Here is an 18,449-nt window from a genome sequence, read left to right as displayed (position 1 = left end):
ATGCTTTCAAAATACGTTTTGGGGGCCATCAGGGATCCTCAAGAGCTATTCGGGGCAACTGGTTCACGTACTTCACTTACATGTTTGAAATTCTTGTGCTTTTGACACTTAAATGCTATTTTAATAATCAGCTGAAAGCGAATCATTTTTCAGAGGCTCGTCTTCAAACCCACTTTCAGACGCCGCTGTATTACCATGATTTAGTAACAACCACTAGCTTTAAGACACTATTAAAGACTAGATTATTAAATTAACATGTGCGTGGCGGGAACTTGAACCCTCCAGCACATTTGTTTAACTACTTAATTGGAGAAATAATTACTTATTGCACAGATTAAAGTATCTTTAGCACACAAATGGATACTTGTTCCTTTGTGGTAAAAAAAAAAAAAGAAAAGTAAAAATCACACACAACAAAAGTCCCAGTGTATATATATTTTTTTGATGGTGAATCTACGTGATGGTAAAGACACGTTACGTGACAAAGTCTGGGGGCTTTTCCGTCAGCATGAGAACGACTCGTGTGATTACAGCAGCACAAGGACGCTCGAGTGCGAAGAGTTTCCTGCGTTTCCGGGTCCTGTGACTTATCAGGTGGTTTTCTGCAGCCGCAGCCCAAGGAGGCGGAGGAGGAGGAGGAACTTAAAAAAAAAAAAAACAACCATCTCAGCTGCATCTGGCCCTCAGCTTCCACCCGCTCCTCCCTCCCAATCCCACGCCGCTCCTCCATCTCCCAACAGGAAGCCTACATGCGCGAGAAAGCAGAAGCGGCCCGGCTGTTAGAGAAGCGTCGTTCGGTGTCAGCATGGCCGGGGCCTCGGTGTCCGAGTGCAAGGAGTACTTGTTCAAAGTGCTGGTCATCGGGGAGCTGGGCGTCGGCAAGACCAGCATCATCAAGCGCTACGTGCACCAGCTCTTCTCGCAGCACTACAGGGCGACGATCGGCGTGGACTTTGCCCTCAAAGTCATCAACTGGGACAGCAAGACGCTGGTCCGGCTGCAGCTGTGGGACATCGCAGGTAAGGGGCAACGCTGGTTTTTTGCGCTCAAAACAACAACAATGACAACAACTTGGGTGTCGAGCGCGAACTTTTGCGTGCGACACAAAAAGCTGCGGCAGTTTTCGACGCGCGCGGGTCGTGTGCGCACGTGGGTGTTTAAACGCGTGTTTTTAACAAGGAGGTGAATGGATTTCAAGCGAAGTTGCCAGAATCTCGAGGAAGCACGAGAAGTGGGGTTTTTTGTTGTTGTTCTCGATCGCGTGTTCTCGTAATTGCCATCGGAATGTAGGTCACGTTGTTATTACGTACCAGGCTCCGCCCACCTGCGTCAAACGCGCCACTATAACATTCTTCTTTTATTTACTCTCGGGATTAACGCCTGCAGCTGACTTTCCCCGTTGCTTTTATTTACTTCCTGCAGTGTTTCACGTGGCAAAGTCACGTTTCTTCAGGTGTCCCGTGTGTGACCGTGCACGTGAGATGGTTTGTGAGAAGGTTTTCTGTTCAGGTGGTTCTTCCAGCAGCTGGATTAAGCAAGGCCGGGGAAATCGGAGCTGTGTACGTTGAAGTTGTCACTCATGCAGGCGCTTCTTACGCAAAGTCTCCCTAAAAAAAAGACCCCAGTGCAAACGTATGAGTGTGAGAATGGCACGCTTGAGAGGACAGGAACACGAGGATCATGTCTGCAGTCCAACCAGCATTACGTACTTCTGTGTAAGGTCCCAGCAGCTCCTCTCCCTTCATGTTGGCTCTGGATTATCCTCACAGCCTAAAATACATCTCACATTAGGGTTTATGCAATTGCCTGGTCATATAAACGGACGTATAAGGGCCATTTACGCTGGAAGTCTTTATGTTTGCTGGAATGAGATCACGTGGCTTCAGGGCTCTTTGTGTGTTTGCTTGTGTCTTCTTTGGCGAAGGGTCCAAGGATGGTGGAAAGGGGCGGGGTTCAAGTATTGTCTGTGTGTTGGGAATGTGTCCTCATTTTATAATACAAAGTACATGTTCTCAATTATCTATTGTCAGGTCTGTTGTCAAAAAACAAAGAAACCACAAACACTCAAAGTCCGAAATCCTTGAAATTCAACTGGTTTGAATTTTTATTTCGGATGGTTGAAAGTCACCATGTGGCAGTGGTTTTGCACCGCAGACAATAAGGACTGTTTCCTGCTAGATGGCGTTCCGATAGTCCTGAAGTGTCAGTGACCTTTTCTTCCTCCTTGTGTAAAAAGGAGCAGTGCCTGAGTATCATATGTTGAGGAGTCAGCTGCTTCGGGTCATATCAATTCTTTACATGCTGTATGTAAATTGCGATTAAAGATTAAACTCTCTTTTAACAAAAAAAGTCACAAGCCCATCCCGTATGTAAACAAAGGCATACATCGGTATTATGATTTGGCCGTGGTTGCGCGAGGCCGTACTCTCCCCTCAATCAAACAAACCTCACATACTGAGACGGATCAGGGCAGATGCTCAGAGTACTGCTGTTTTTTCATATATTTATTACATCGCTTACAGCGGTGACAGAAATGGGGTGTACGGTTTGCTGTGTGTGTGTGTGTGTGTGTGTGTGTGTAGTCGTTGCAGACTGATTGGCAGTGTGGGGCAGCAACGCTGTCACTCGGGCCCTTGCAGCACAGGCTCTGCGTGCAGGGGCATCTGTGACCGAGTGCCAGGGAAGGCCGTCTGCCTGTCACAGCCAGTCAGCACTTGATCGGAGGATCTGCGAGGGTAAATAAACCCCTTGTATTGATATGATAGAGACAAAGGTATATTGCTTGCACACACACTGACCAGGGAGACAGTTTTGAGGTTGGATAATGCTGATGCTAAACCATAGTATTCTCGCCAGCTCAAAGGTCTGGCCTGAGGATGCTTCTCGGATAAAATGAGTGGCAAAACGTGGGTGTGAAGGAGGAAAAGCTGGAGTTAAATCTGCCAGCTCATTAAGAGAAGCCATTAAGCCATTTAATTGTGCAGAAGGAGGAGGGGCGGGGGTTGTCCTCTGGGCAACACGAAGAGCAACTTCTGAGTTGCATCGACTTTTACCGACCATACTAATAATTACAGTCTGGGAGGATGATGGTAATCAGAGGCTTCTACGAGGCGGTTGCTCCATGGAAGTCACATTGTGAAGTTTAACCTCTACCGCCCCTTTTCGCCCCAAATTGCCAGTCTCTCCTGAATATGTCTCTGTCTATTGTACAGGATGATTACCACCATGGCTGATTGCAGAGAAGCCTGCACCTTTTTCGGATCAAACATTTGTATTAAGAGCAGGAGGTGCACATTATCGGGACGTATCCTGTGGTTTGCTAGCCAGCTGTGCTGTCTGGAAAACCCAATTTCACGTTGACCTCTTACCCTAACATTAAGAATTTCACCACTTACCCCAATTGCATTTCTGTTTATTTATTTATTTTGTCTGTCTTCAGTCTAACATTGGCTTTTTGTGTGAGATGGCGGATGCGATCGATGTCGGATAGGTCGATCTGACAGATGAGAGGCTCGTCGTTTTCTTCATGTGGACTCTTTTTGCAGAGAGTTTGCCGGTCCTCTGAGGGGAGGGGGGTAGATCGGCATGACTCAGTTAGTCGAAAAGTAGCTCGCGAGCCTGAAAAGTGTGGGCAACCCTGCTGTAAGCTGACTTAAATTTTTTTAAATATTGTCTATTTCTTCGGCACAAATGCAATGGACGTCTTTGCTGTGGTCCGACTACTTGCCGTAACGTATGAATAGCAATGATTGTGTCCCAAGCTTCTCGACCTACATAAGCGGTTTTCACTGCGTTTGGTATTTCGAGCTTAGTTCCTGCAACCTTGCACCAAAGCGCCATGTTGATCAGCTCCCCAGTAACCTTTGCAATTGAAGGGACGACAAGGATCATATATCGCCTCCTCGGGGCGCGGTTCAGACTCTGTTGGCCGCTGACGGCCCCTGTAAGCTGCGGGAAGTTCTCACATGTTACCCAGTGGAATTTGAACGTGCCAGTCATGCGTTTTTCAGTCAATCCTTTACAGCCGGCGCTGAAAGACGACCTAATGACTGGAGCCTGTGTGTTCTTCGTTGCAGTTGTCGGGAGGGCGTTTGGGGAAGTTTCACAGCCAGTTGTCTCCTAACAACAGACTGCTGCTGCTGCTGTTGTTACTGCCGTGTCTGGCTTGGACAGTTTCTATGGTAACCCACCCACAGGACGGCGAAACGCACGACCACAGAGGAAAACCGGGGTTACCAAGGCTATCTACAATGATGAGACGGTTTCTCCTACACAAACAGAGATGATACAGTGGCTGTGACTTAACGTAGTTCTGCACCTGCAGATTTCACATGTATATTACCTAAGTGTACTTGAGGTCATCAGTGGTAGATTTTTGACCGCCTTCCAGAATAGTAAACTGTCTTTACGGACACATTGACCCGTCCCTTTAATATACAATTGTGCTCAAACATTTTTTATTTAAAATTCCAGTTGAACGTGTTGATGAAATCGAGCCAAACCTGAGGCCATCGCACATAAACACAGGCAGTTAAAAGTGTCTTATGGAACCGCGTGGTTGCCGTACCTGCTAACTAGTTTTTATTTTTATTTTTTATGTGTATAACCGTCTCGTAGTTCTTTTCATAGAACAGTGTTTATTTTCGGCAAAGATATGTTATTCTCAAAAGAATACAATCGAGTAATAGAGAAAATAATTCGAAAAATATATTGGGTCTATGTATGTATATATATATATATATATATGTATATATTATGTGTGTGTCACTGATTTCAGAGGCACTGTACTGGCCAGTATTGCGGAATATCCTGTTGAACTTCCGCAACAGGACTGGAAGTGTAGTGAATGCAGCTGAAGGATTATCAGGGCTTCCTTTATAACACTTTAAAGGTTTGGGTCGTCCTCGGTTCCTACTACTTGTTCTGAAGATAAGTTGACTTCATTGATCGAACGTGTCCGAAGCTATGAATGGAAGAAGGCGTGTGTGTGTGTGCACAATAAGCTTTTTAAGTTGTGAAAGTTTGTGTTCGCCAGCCAACCTTGCAAGTCAGCACTTGAAAAAGCGATTGTCTCATTGTTGGTCCATGTTTTCATGTTGATTATGAATATCATGAAAGTCATTATCATCATTATTTTGCGCTGAGTCAGACATTGCAATACAAAAAAAAACAAGTCAAATGTCTTGAACAAAACGATAGTCATTAATGCTTTCTATATTCTGCCTTTGCTTCCACTCGGCTGGATATACGAGTTCGGCAAGGCCTGGAAATTAAAGCCTTTTTTTTCAGTCCATCAGCTCTTTATCCCACTGTGTCGTGTCACTGGTGAATTCACCTGCGGGTTGTATCCGCTAAAATTAGACTCTCAATTATGAGCAATTACCATCAGGCCTGTGGGCCCCACAGTGTATTCACTCTCGCCTTCACACCCGCACTGCGCCACGCCATTCCGGATCCTTGTGTGGTTGGGTAGGAACCCACAGGAAAGGGAAAGTATGCTGTGAGAAGCTGGGCTCAATGTTCCTCAACAACTTTCTTGATTAATTTGAAGTATAACTCTGCAGTAGTGCAAATCCTCTAATGCACTGTGCAGTTAAAGGTCTGCCATGTAGGCTTTCTTGTGTGAGAGCAGTGTAGATGAAATATGCGTTAGACCTTTAAAGATGCTGCTATTACTGGTCACGGGAAACCAAAGCATTATTGCAGAGGATGAATTTAAATTTAAGTTTGACTGAGCAGGTGCTCTAAAGGCACAACTGGTCATCCAATACAAAGAACAGTTAGTTTCACCTGGAAGAAATCACTTCATTGCAATGTGATGCCACATAGAGTCGCACATGTTTTTGGGATGCTGGTAAAGCTGTGGTCAGAAAGAACCCAATACACCAAAGAGCTGTATTGTAAGTCTTGTGGATCTTGAGCAATAGAACCGATCATAGCACAGCTCGAAAACGGGAACCACATTTGGACGTTTTCCCAGCTTTTTATGTGAGGGGGGGAAAAGAGAGTGAAACCGGCCATGACCCGGCAGCTTGTAATGTGAAGATAATATTTGCTGTTGTATGCAGCCGTCTGAAGTGCAGTAAATGGCATTTTTACCAGAGCATGAAACCGCCTTTTGTAACTGCAACGCAACGTTTTGGTTATGGATTGTTCTGAAAGCAACGGCCTGTGCCTACTGGCTCTCGCTTCTCCTTTTTCGGTGGGAGGCGTAGAAGCACCGACGTATTAAGCGTTGTCAGCCTGAGCAAAGCACGATGTGCTACCTGCGTGCCGTAAACCAACGCGTCCGCTGGATGTAAATGTAACGTCTCAAAAGAATCCAATCCTCTTTTAACAGCGTTTGTTAAAACCACAGTGCCCAACAATCGAGAGACGGATGAACACGTTGATTGTTTTTTTTACTGTCCTTTCATAACAGTGATTCAAATAAAGAGAGCGCTTGAATGTGTGACGTCAGCCAGTCAGACACACATTGCACCAGTTGAACCGCTGATAGATTCACCACCCAGCGAGGTTCTGTGAAGCGCACGTGTCCAAAAGGTGAAGCGATGTGTGCAGAGGACGAGGTACGTTGGAGCGCTGCCAAGAGCCCGTTTCCTCTTTAAAGGTTTCACTTTGAGTCGGCTGATTTATACCAAAACAGGACTTTGGGGCAGAAGCCGTAGTGTTTCTGAGCGACCGGGGTCACTTTGGACTCGTGTCACTGGACTCGCTTCCCTCCAGCAGCCTGGCGTCCGCGTTGTCTCCCGGACGGAGCGGCGAGGCGAGGCTCCTGCCCCGAAGGGGGAGAGATGGAGTTTGAGAGCTTTGCCCGAAAAGCCGCAGCGAAGCCGGACCTGCGTCTGTCCGCTGCGGGCTGGTCGGCGGCGGAGGGCCCCGCTGGAGACTGAGCTGAAGGTGTTTTCTGCTGAACCTGCTTGATTTTTTGCAATGAATACGACCAAGTGGCGCTGATGCATTAAGAAAAAACACATAGAAATAGCCAATCTGGCTGATGGGCTTGTTTTACAGATTTATTTAGATCATTTATATATCGAGGCTTTTAAATTGTATGGAAATGACCAGAGAAAATGTAGTTTGTGATATACTTATTAAACCCTAATGTATGTAGTTCACCTTGATGTAATGGCATCTAAAAGAAACTAATCTGTTTCAAATAAAAAATGATAAATACCTATAATTGGTGGGATGTGAATACAATAAGTAGATTTTGTATAAGAAAACGTGTTGGAAAAGAGACCTTCTTAGCTTGATAGTGACACCGTTTATCCTGCTGGTTGATTCCCTCCCTCTTTTGCTTTTGTGAAATGTCATCTCTGATTTTCTTCGAGAACGACTACAGAGGAAGGGCTTATTATTACGGCAGATTACTTCTGCCGTTCAATTTGCAAATTAGGCCCGTAGCAAATTAGGAAAAAGTAGGTCGGATTTTTAAGCCACATTTAGAGGAGGGAGATTGTTGGGCTCCCAAAGAGTTCTGACTAAAGGAAAGGGAAAATGAACGGGGGAGCAATGGGAGTCCTAAAAGGATGGTTGTGGGGGATTCGATCCAGCAGACGCGTGGAGATGTGGAGACTTAAGTCACATTGGACGCTGGAACAGACGTTCCAGGGGACCTGCTGGTGGTAAATAAGTCTGTGTGCTGTAAGCAGAAGTCAGCTGCTCATGAATTCTGTTCATTTCCAAGCTTAGCTAAGCTTTCAAGCTTAAGAAACCCCAAAAAAGAAGAGCATTGTTCATGAGAACGGTTCACATGAATTGTGGTTTTTAGTAGACGTGCCTGTAAAAGCCTGTAAAATAGAGTTTTGTACCCCAGTCACCTTCTCAGGCAATGTTGGCATAATGCAGGTTCTAAAAATCAAAAAAGTATCTTATTAAATGCATAAAGGATCAAAATATGTTTTTTTTTTTATCGACCAGTCCAGTGTTAGTGAATAGTATGTTTTCAAAGAGGATAGAGTTTAAAAGAAGCCCTGCAGTAGTCCTCTAGATCAGAGAGTGTTTGGCTGGGGAAATAAAATGGATCTCAACTGACTTTAACAGGAATTCTTAAAAGAAAAGGCGAGGCTGCCACTAATCTCCCCCCTTGTCCACTCAGGGCAGGAACGCTTCGGGAACATGACGCGAGTGTACTACAAGGAGGCCGTGGGGGCATTCGTGGTGTTCGACGTGACAAGGGGCTCCACGTTTGAGGCGGTGTCCAAGTGGAAGCATGACCTGGACAGCAAGGTGAAGCTGGCCAACGGCAACCCCATTCCCTCAGTGCTGCTCGCCAATAAATGCGACCAGAAGAAAGAGAGCGCCAACAGCACGGCCCTGATGGACGACTTCTGCAAGGAGACTGGCTTTCTGGGCTGGTTTGAGACCTCGGCTAAGGTGAGCAGCCAATACTATTACTTCTGCTGTTAGACGGAGAAAACCGCGGGTGAATATTCTCTCTGATGTTTTATTTGGCACTATATTTCCCTTTTTGAAATGTGTGTACTGTGGTGGAAATTTGTGGATTAAGCCCTTGTGAGAAATGAAAAGTATCTTGAACTTGCTTTGTGATTAAGTATTTATTACTAACTAGAATATAGAAGAATCATAAGAAAACCAAAATCATCAACAAGTAAGTACAGACAGAAGTCAAATGACTACAATTCAGCTGAAAAGGGGCAGATGGTTCTCTCTCCCTCAGAGGAGCTTGAAGATCTGACCAACTTTCTGGGGGAGATCAGGAGCTTTTATACACCTCTAACAGGTTTGTGTCAAGGAAAACAGAAGACCCCTCTGCCCCGCTATCTTCAAAAACAGGACGCCAAGAAAGGTCACACGCCGAGTTCTTGAGACATTAACAATTTGCAGCTCAACCAATTCTCCCCCAACATGTACGAGTGCCTGAAATGACGCGATACATATAAAATCGACTGTCTCCCAAAGAGACGCGTGCGTGATGAAGTGCGTGCTCTTAATGCGATAACATAAACCTAATACAAATATTCTGCACGTGCCGCCTCGTGCTCCGCGAAGAATCAATTGCTTTGTGTCGCAGTGAGGTCAAATGTTCATCCTCTCCACAATGAAACTCCATCGGAAAAACGTCCCCGTGTGTGTGTCCCTCACCTCTTTTTGCTGTCACATTTGCTGTCTCTTCAGTCAAAGGGACAAAAGACGCTTGCGCAGGCACCCATTTATTCATTTAAACTTGAATTGTACTTTCCCGTTGCGGAATGCTCTGACGGGTTTTGGCAGCAGGAGTAAACTTAGTTAATTCCATCCAAATACCCTTAAGCCCTGCAGCCATACCCCGTGTTGTGTCATGTGAAGTGCGTGCGTGTGTGTGTGTGTGTGTGTGTGTGTGTGATGTGTGCAAAGCCTTCCTGGCCAAATTCCTTTCTGCGAGTGCAGCGAGGTGTCATTGTTCCGGTCACGTTGTTTAGAACTTCAACCTCCTGCAACGGCTGATTGCAGTTCTACACCGTCTTTCAGTTTAAAGCGACGGAACACATTTCAACGGTTTAACGGGACAAAAGAACAATCCTAATAATCGTGCTGAGCTGCGCATTGTTCTAATCGAGGTCTTGAGGGGTTCCGTGGTCGAGGAAGGTTAATTTTCGGTGCTCCTAATCAGCCGTTATTATGATGTAATCAACAACTCGCGCTCTCTCATTGGGATGTTCATCTGGTTTTGATTAGTGCTCCCCCTCGGCTCACGGAAGAATCATACAACGTTTTAAAGGGCCGTAGGCCGATCATATTATTTTATTCACATGCGCTTTCAATCAATTTACAGATTCGAATGGTACATTTGTACTTTTCTCTCGGTCTCTTCTCACACGCTGTTCTTTTGATGTTAAAAACACATTCTATTTGTTTCATAAGATTTTCTGTTTGTGACCTTTTTGACCTTTTTCTTATTTCGCCCAGGACAACATCAACGTGGACGAGGCGGCACGCTTCCTGGTAGAGAGCATCCTGGCGAACGACAAAGGGCTGCCATACGAGGAGAGCAACGGAGAGCGGATCAAACTGGACCAGGAGGCTGTGGCTGCAGAGATCAAGTCGGGCTGCTGTTGACACTCGATCCATTCAAACCGGCCATCGGCCATCGGCCTCCCTCTGGCGGGGTCCGACCCGAGCAACCAGCCCCCCCACCCCCCCCGTGGCGCTCAGCCCTATTCTGCAGCGTCTCTGAGGAATATGAATGATTTGGCCTACGAAGCTAGAGAATGTTGTCGTCTCTGCACTGATGCCCATTCCGCCTGCACGTCCGAGTGTTTTCATTGTAGTTTAGACCACAGCACCTTTTTATTATTGTCTTTTTCTCATTGCCTTTTTCCTTGATTGACTTTAACTAAACTAAAAACCCAGCACCCCCTGCTTCTCCTACTGAGGCCCAGAACTGTACCGGGACTGAGACGGGGTGCAGATAAGAAAACCACGGCTTCATTTCTGTCACTTTGGTCTTTTCTTTCTCGGTATCCTTTTCATTCAGCGTTTATCTGCGAACCAAGAAACGTTATGGTTTGTTGCTGAAGTATTTCTTTAACAGCACACTTGTGTTATTGAGACTAGGGGGTAAAACATGAGCAAACGGGCTGTGAAGTTAAGCATTAAAATGTTAGCGTATCTCATGTTGCTGTCATGAATTGTCTTATTTTCTGATGTTATGCGCCAAAATAGAGCTTATGTTAATTCGAGGGGAACACTTGGTTATTCACTCAAATATTTACACAGACGGACTGTATAGTTTACAAAAGAACTGATGATGGCGAATGATGGTACTACATGAGACACTAGTATGAATGTGTAGATCTGATTTACGGCTCTTCTTTTTTTTTTTTTATGTGTTTGGTCATGCAGTGGTGAGATAAACAGTAGAAAAGGAATCAGGCAGAGGATTACACTCTCTTGTACATTAGTATTCAAATTAAATATGAAGGATTTTTAAAATGTTGAGTTTAGAATAAGTTAAATACATTGAATACACAACACCGAAATAGAATAAATGTTTTAACAGATTTTTGCTGTCTCTGTTGAAATAAATTTATATAATTCATGTAAATGTCTTCATGTACTGTTTGTGTTTGTATATCTATATCTACACAAAATGTATATGGTATCAATACACCGGGACAATGTGTTGCTGTTGCAAAACATGCTTTATAATTCATTCAATCATAGAACTTTTTGAGCGTCAAACTTGAATTGAAATAAATCAGAATGGTTTTTGGTCTGAATACTGTAGAATTATTCTTTTCCCTGTGTGGCTTCTATGTCTCAGTCAAATATTTCACATTACAATCTTTTTTACCAGCACAAAGCTGTCTGAACTGGGATTATAATCCTATGAACACATTCCTGCTGAACACAAGTATTACAGCTGCGTGCAGGTTTTTGGGACTGAGATCTAAGATGGCAGTGCTTTAGTATTACCGAGCCACTGCAGAACACTACCGAGCGACTGTAGACGTCCCTCTGAACTCTGACTGCATTTTAAAAACAATTTAAGTTGTAACATTAATTCATATTTAAAAGAAAATGTTAGTTGACCTAATGACAAACCCAGATTACTGGCCAATAAATGACCGTAATAGACTTCCAGAACCGATTCTTTAGTAGGCCTACTTAGTCTGGCACTCAATAGGGTTCAGGGCAAACGCTGGCACTTGTCTGTTTGTGCTACAAGTTTATGCAACTCAGAGCAAATTAGATTACGTTGTGTCTGTGAAAAGTAGGAGCACTGTGTGAGTGCGTGAGAGACACACACACACACGCACACACCATGTGATTCCACTCAGGAAACAGTGCGTGATAGTCATTAGAGCTTTGTTCTCACCACTACAGCATCTCTTTCAGCAGAACAGGAATACCGAGAAGCATTTCAGCGTGCGATTTTGCGGTTTTACACCATGACCCATGTGTGTGTGCAGCAAACCATAGACTTCAGGCAGTGCATGCTCTCCTATGCCATGGCCTAGAGGAAAATCTACACTTTGTGATGCTTTCAATGTAACACCGGAATCAAGATAGCCTTAGAAAGGCTTTGATTCAACTCTGCAGCACATTTTCAGGCAATATTTGCACTGCATCATTCTCTCAGTTTACATATAGGACACCAAGGCCAAGTGTTTAATTTATTAATCTAGTGTAACTGTCCGCAGATACGTCGCAAACATAAAACTGTAAAGGAAGCCGCTGCAGACCGCGCCCACGTGACAGACACGTTGCTTAGCAACGCGTCAACCGTTTGCGAGCAGAGGCGCAACCAAACAAACGCACCTCGGACAGGCTTCCCCCCGACTTAGTGAAATGTCCAAGGCACAACTCAAGAAAAAGGAGGCCTCCTCAAGTAAAGCGGCTCTATCCGAGCGGCAGGCTGAGTGAGTTGGGTTAATACCGGCTGTTAGCATCATCGACGAGAGCGTTAGCAACCCGTCCGTTAGAGCTAACGTTAGGTTAGCCGGCCGTTGGTGTTTGGGAAGCACGCTCACCGTGACTTCACACGTCACTGTGTCATGTTCGTAACACGTTAACGTTAAATCACCCATCACCGCGTGCGGCATTGCGTCTGAATACGCACTCATTACGAAGGGAAACCGGTCGCCACGAGTGACGCCGATGGAAAAGTGGCAGTTGGCAGTTGGCAGGTTCCGCTCTCAGAACGGCATATAGCGGAATGGCCACGCCCCCTCATCCATATGCAAATCCCGTAAATGTTTTTTCCACTAACTTTATTGAGAAATTGGCAGAACACAGCAACTTAAGTAGGACAGTGTCTCAAATAAAGTGATGTATCTTTTTTTTAATCTCCGTAATTTCCTTCTTTGTGCGAAGGAATGCGAGGCTTTAGAAATGAAGATAAAGGGATTCTGTATTTGCTCATATAGCCTGAAACTAGTCATTCTGGCCAATGTTCTGTTGCCAGTATGAGCTACGACCGCCACCCCAATGAAAGGGTAAACAGTTTGCTTTAGACTGAATCTCTGGCACTCGGGCTGGCTTATTTTAGAGCTAAATGTCGACAAAAGGGAAGGCCAGAACAAATGAAGAGTTATGTGTCCTCATTTCAGAGCATCGTCCATAGCCGCCTCTTCCTCTGAGAGCCTAGGAGGTGCATGGAGATTCCCCGTTTGGCCTGAGTGGAACGATGCAGAAGTGGAAAAGGAGAAATGGGACTCGAGTAAAGGAGCCGAGGATGGAAAGACAAGCAAGAGTCAAATCTGGAGTGTACAATGATTGAATTAATCAGCAGCAACATATACACCGTGCATTGTGTACCGTGAGACTGACATTATGTTGATTTTGTGTTTGTTGTGTCGTCTTAACACATCACATTGACCAAAGTTTGCTTTTTTCTGCAGCCATTTTTTGAAAATCCTGAGGGAAGAATATTACTGCCCCAGTTTCTGAAAGTGCACTACTGGAAGCGTCCTAAAGAGTTTATTGTCAACAAGGTAACTTTCATGCTTCTAAGTTAATGAGTAAAATTATCTGGTTTCTTTGGTAGCATCTATTTACAACGATGACGGTTATCCAATGGCAATTCATAGTATTAATAGTACTTTGGACTGTGATGTATACCACCCTACGTTCATGTACGTTCATTAACAGGCGTCAGGGCATATGTCGTACTGCTATACAAGTATAAGGGTTTGAAGGATTTCATGTAAAATGACTTGACACATTTATCACTTTGTCATTTACCATCACAAAATACATTTTTGCTTGGTTTTTCTCCCTCCAGTATCACAGTAATTGAATGTATAGGTTGTTGGTCAGCGGTATTGCCTTTTGTGGTAATTAGTTTTTAGTCTTCATTATTGCTTTGATTAAATGACTAATATACAAAAGGGATTTACATTGACTGGAGGATTATTATTTAGATTAAAAAGAAATGTCTTGCAGCCATTCGATGTATTAACCAAGTGTACGTCTTTGCCACTCAGTCTGGAACGTACCCATGATAATCTGCCTCGCTAGATAAAATTAAGTTTTAATTGCTTCACTACCATTTTCTGTTACACCGCCCCTCTCAATGCAGTGTTGAGCAATTACTGGACGCTTCCTGCTTTAAATGCATGCCAGGTCACAAGCTGCCTTTTCACGCAAAATATCAACAGGAACACAAGCTAATCACAAAAGCAATCAGGCGAGCAGACGTCAGTTCCACTGTGAAAGCGCTCTCTTCCTCAGCCTTCACCAGTCTGTATTCACCAAGGCAGCGTTGTTGATGAAAATAATTTAAAGATCAGCTCCCACTCAGAGTTACAGTGATGGTGTGAGAAAACACGACCTCTCTTGACCCGCAGCTGAGCTCTCTCAACATAGTCTGAGCCATTGATTTATTTTTAATCAGTAACGTAATAAAGTCTGTAAATTGTCGGGTGGGTCCCAGACACATTCACATGTTCTTTTATGCGTGTACAGATGCTGCTGCACACGGTATGACAACCTCAGTCTGCCTACCACTCATCTGGCTGTGAAGGTGCTAAGATTCTCTGATGAATGTTTCCATCTGTGCCTTTAATGAAAACAATGATGTGCTTTACTTTAGGCTCTCACCGTTGTTGAAAATCAAATTTCCTTTGACCTGCTCTCCCCCAATGATCATCTTATTTGCAATGAGGTTAGTGTCTACTTTTAGCCAGTATCACGCAGCACTCGTAACGTGTAATTCAGACGTTGGATTTACCTAACCCTTTACATTTAGTCAATGATTGATAATTGATGATTCAGCCAACAGATTACCTTTCTCTCCCTTCTCTCTCCCATTTTTCATCAAGCTGATGAGGCGGCTCATCAGTGAGATCTGCATTGTTTGGACGCTGCACGAAGGCACAGAAAAGGATCGTTGGAGACCTTGGGAGCACATCTACTCGCTGTGTAAGGTGGAAAAAGGCCACGTGCCTCTCTACAACGACTATGGCAAATACGTGGTCAGACTCTATTGGATGGTGAGGCCGACACACACACACACACACTCACATACACACACACGCACCAACACCCGTTCACACGTAGTCATTTAAGATTTGGTTGAGAAACTCAAAAATGCTGACACAACAGCAGATGAAGTCACAACGCCTCTTTGTCGATGAGACAATGTTATCGATTATTTGCAAGTGTGATTTATTTTTTCTTCAAATTAAGCTCATCGCTGCATTGCGATGCGCCCGTCTTTCAGTGAGTGTGGTGCTTGCCACAGATCTCTAAGTAGGGGATGCTGCATAAATGTGTCATCTCAGACAGGGAACTTCTTGCAGCACAACAATTTGGGTCAGCGAGAGTGAGAGTGAAAAAAAGGACGGCCCTAAAAATGGTTGTCTTCTGGAACACCGTGACTCTTGCCTTGACAAACAAGCATGACACGGTCGTAGGCAGCGGTCCCCGTGCCAACCCTTGCACGCTAACAGATGGTTGTTGAGATTGCATGCAGCACGCAGTCCCCCCCAACCGCACCTCTCATTCCACCCCGCTCGTATCGTTCTGTATTGTTGCACACCAATTACTTTTCTCCGCCACGCTGCTGTTGCGTTCTCATTTTTGTCACCTGGATTTTCTCCGTCCTACAACTCAGCCTCTCCTTTCCCGCCTTTCCTCGTCTCCGTCCTCTTTTCACACTCTACTTTGCTCCATCTGCGAACGAGTTCCTCCTCGAGGCGATGTCCTGACAAAAAAGTGGAAGACCAAGCATGCAAGCGAGAAAGCAAGCGCGCTCGCCTCCTGTATCTATTCCTGCATGTGCACACTGCTCTGATAGAAGCAGAGGCACAGCTGTGAGTCACAGTCAAATTATCACCTGTTTGTGCCGCTTTTTTTTTTTTTTTTAAGTGTGAAACAGCCCAGATGGCCAGTAGACAGACAGCATTTAACAAGCTTTGACAACCAAACAGGATATGCAAGCATAAGGTAGCTAATGCAAGGAGAGGTGTTGGAATGTGCACCTTTATAGAGGCCGTGTCCTCCGCCACCATCTGCTGGTGTTCGGTACTGTTCGTTAATGGATTTGGGGACATTAGACAAGTTTCCTCTAACATGCAAATGGGTTCTGAAGTTACATTTGGATGGATTCTGAGCGGGGATGAGAATTCAGCTGGTCTTCCTCACTCGCTTTTAGGGTTGTTGGAGGAAGATAATGGTAGATGACTCCATGCCGTTTGACGAAGAAAACAACCTTCTCCTTCCCGCCTCCGCCTGTCAGTCGGAGCTGTGGCCAATGTTGTTGGCCAAGGCTCTCATTAAAGTGGCCAACACAAAGTGAGTCGCTGTACTCTCCGACCATAACATACACACAGATCTCAGTAGATATGAACCGGAAAGATAGTCTTAAGTCAGAGGGCCGAGGAGCAGACTGCTCTCCTGATAACAGCGTCGTCATGGAAGCGTAGACCCTCTAGTTACCCCCTAAGCTAAAGCACTGTTCGCTCGCTCAGCATATTTTCCTTATTACGTGCGGTTAGTGCCTTTAGCTGCTGGCTCAGGCATCGCCACGATGAGAGAGAACATGCGTCTTTCTTTTATCGTGCTTTACAGAGGACACTTTACTCATTATCAGGAGAATTCAGGGTTGATTTGCGTGTTGAACCCAACAAAGTAAACTGGAGTATAAAGCGCACGTTAATGCACGTGCAGATCCACACAGTGCGTTTTGCTGAATAAGCCAAATCTCCGCCTGACCTAATCTCTGTCTTGGGCTTTCACGAATTTCGGTGACGGACAGGTACCGTGTGTGTCTGTGATGGGGCAGCATAGCGTGCTTAAAGGTGGCTGTGTCCACACATATTCAAGGCATAAATGTTTCATCCAAGACAGGAAACAAAGGAGCCTTTCTCCTGATGAATTATTCATGAGTCATGGGGGGAAATGCTACATATTCAACTAGTACTAAACTTCTCCCACACACTCCTCAATATAAGCAGTTAGTCAGTCAGTTAGCTTAGCATCCTTCATTAAGGTGTCATTCCTAAACATGTTGCCAAATATAGACAGAAAACAAGAGAGTGATGATGATTAGTTTGTATTGTGAGTTGCTATGCGACTTTGTCATGGGTTTAACCGCGACCTCACAAGTTCAACAGGGCCAAATGCCACATAAGTAGTTTGAATGGTGTCTGTGCTGTCTTGCACTGCTGTCTTTTTCTTTTTTTTTAACAGTCACTTGTGCGTTTCTCAGTGTAGTGTCTGAGGTCTACGGAGAGATGGGAGAGTTCACTTTTATCCACACCCTCACTGGCTGGATCCCCGAAATCTCTCCAATAAAGTAAGGTCCTCATTGGTCTCCTCCATTCTTATCCCGGGGTTCTCTGCGTCTTGTGCTAAATAATATATGTAAGTAAAGTATAACTCTGATTTTGCCTTTGTTAACGGAATACTTGTGAGAACTGACTATTTTTAGTTTGATCACAATAAAGGCTGTTGCTCTAAATGCACTCACAGTCTGACTAGTTGCAAATTGTTCCTAATTTATAAAGCATACTGGAACAAAGAAAAAGAAGAGAAAAGTGCATTCGTCAACAGTAATATACAAAGTCACTCTTTGGGAGAAAACAAACTCAAGGCTAAAACAACAAGGACATTTCTAATGAAGAAGAGGAGAGGCAGTGTGGAGGAGAGAATCGCCGCTTGCCAGTGATGGAACTTTAATGGGGCGACAGTGTTTTGGAGCCGAGCTGGGGAGCGTTCTCTCCTCTTGCTCAGCAGGATGGCTGCTTAGCGGCTCGCCTCGGGAACCGACCAACACGTACAGCCCTGAGCGTGGCAGTGTTTGTGTTCCACATCCATTTGAGACACGTGGGCCTGCGGCCCTTTGTGCACACACACACGCACCACATTTGAAATACATCAACCACTACTACTGTTATCAAGAAAGAGCCATTTAACCATATTTTATTCCCCCCCAATTTCCTTTTATTTGGAGTGACACATCCCCACAGATGTTGTAATCCAGTAAATTGTGCCCAATATCATGGTCTGATGCGTCATTTTCAGCCAGGTTCAGCTAACAAGTTAGCTTAGCAACTATCACAAACAATCTGACGTGGTGAAGAAACAGCTCCAACTTCATTCCACACTGGTTTCCGCAAACATGTTCAGTTGTGTCTGGGACCTTGTGCCTTCTATTTTCCATGATGTCGCCTGTAACCTTGTCGCCTGTAACCTTGTTTCTTTACCTCCTCTCAGGTCTCTATACTTGGAGAAAACATGGGATTTCTTAAAAGGCACCATTCCCATATTTACACACCCAGATGACAGTTTGCCGGAGACGAAGCCTCTGACTGTAGATCCAGCTGCAGTTAGACGTTCCAGCTGTGATGACGCCAATAGTCTGCTGCCAGAGCCGGAGAAAAGGAAAGGTCTGAACTGTGAACAGACACACACACACACACACACACACACACACACACACACACACACACACACACACACACACACACACACACACACACACACACACACACACA

The 18,449-nt window shown here is 44.8% G+C and overlaps 2 protein-coding genes across 10 annotated transcripts in view; both read left to right on the top strand.

Annotated features, from left to right (window-relative positions):
* Positions 1 to 11: 11 nt before the first annotated feature.
* Positions 12 to 11,225, top strand: rab32a (RAB32a, member RAS oncogene family). The gene is made up of 3 exons (XM_040159911.2): positions 12 to 1,019; positions 8,102 to 8,379; positions 9,913 to 11,225. The coding sequence occupies exons 1-3, from the start codon at positions 806 to 808 to the stop codon at positions 10,060 to 10,062; spliced, it is 642 nt and encodes a 213-aa protein (XP_040015845.1). The 5' UTR covers positions 12 to 805; the 3' UTR covers positions 10,063 to 11,225.
* A 967-nt stretch (positions 11,226 to 12,192) lies between these two features.
* The window catches only part of adgb (androglobin), a 29,336-nt gene continuing 23,079 nt past the window's right edge, over positions 12,193 to 18,449 (top strand). For 4 of the 9 annotated variants that reach the window (XM_078093360.1, XM_078093358.1, XM_078093359.1 and 1 more), the window contains exons 1-9: positions 12,207 to 12,368; positions 13,059 to 13,215; positions 13,350 to 13,442; positions 14,416 to 14,430; positions 14,543 to 14,614; positions 14,772 to 14,942; positions 16,106 to 16,245; positions 17,162 to 17,248; positions 18,169 to 18,341. In XM_078093360.1, the coding sequence (XP_077949486.1) occupies positions 12,298 to 12,368; positions 13,059 to 13,215; positions 13,350 to 13,442; positions 14,416 to 14,430; positions 14,543 to 14,614; positions 14,772 to 14,942; positions 16,106 to 16,245; positions 17,162 to 17,248; positions 18,169 to 18,341 (979 nt within the window). In that variant the 5' untranslated portion in view covers positions 12,207 to 12,297. Of the gene's footprint in view, positions 12,369 to 13,058; positions 13,216 to 13,349; positions 13,443 to 14,415; positions 14,431 to 14,542; positions 14,615 to 14,771; positions 14,943 to 16,105; positions 16,246 to 17,161; positions 17,249 to 18,168; positions 18,342 to 18,449 lie in introns of all 9 variants that reach the window. The other 5 variants (XM_078093363.1, XM_040159903.2, XM_040159902.2 and 2 more) reach the window with 2 other exon arrangements.

This window comes from Gasterosteus aculeatus, chromosome 18 (genome assembly GCF_964276395.1).
Source record: "Gasterosteus aculeatus chromosome 18, fGasAcu3.hap1.1, whole genome shotgun sequence".
Lineage (NCBI taxonomy): Eukaryota > Metazoa > Chordata > Actinopteri > Perciformes > Gasterosteidae > Gasterosteus > Gasterosteus aculeatus.
This window is presented reverse-complemented; position numbering and strand designations above follow the sequence as displayed.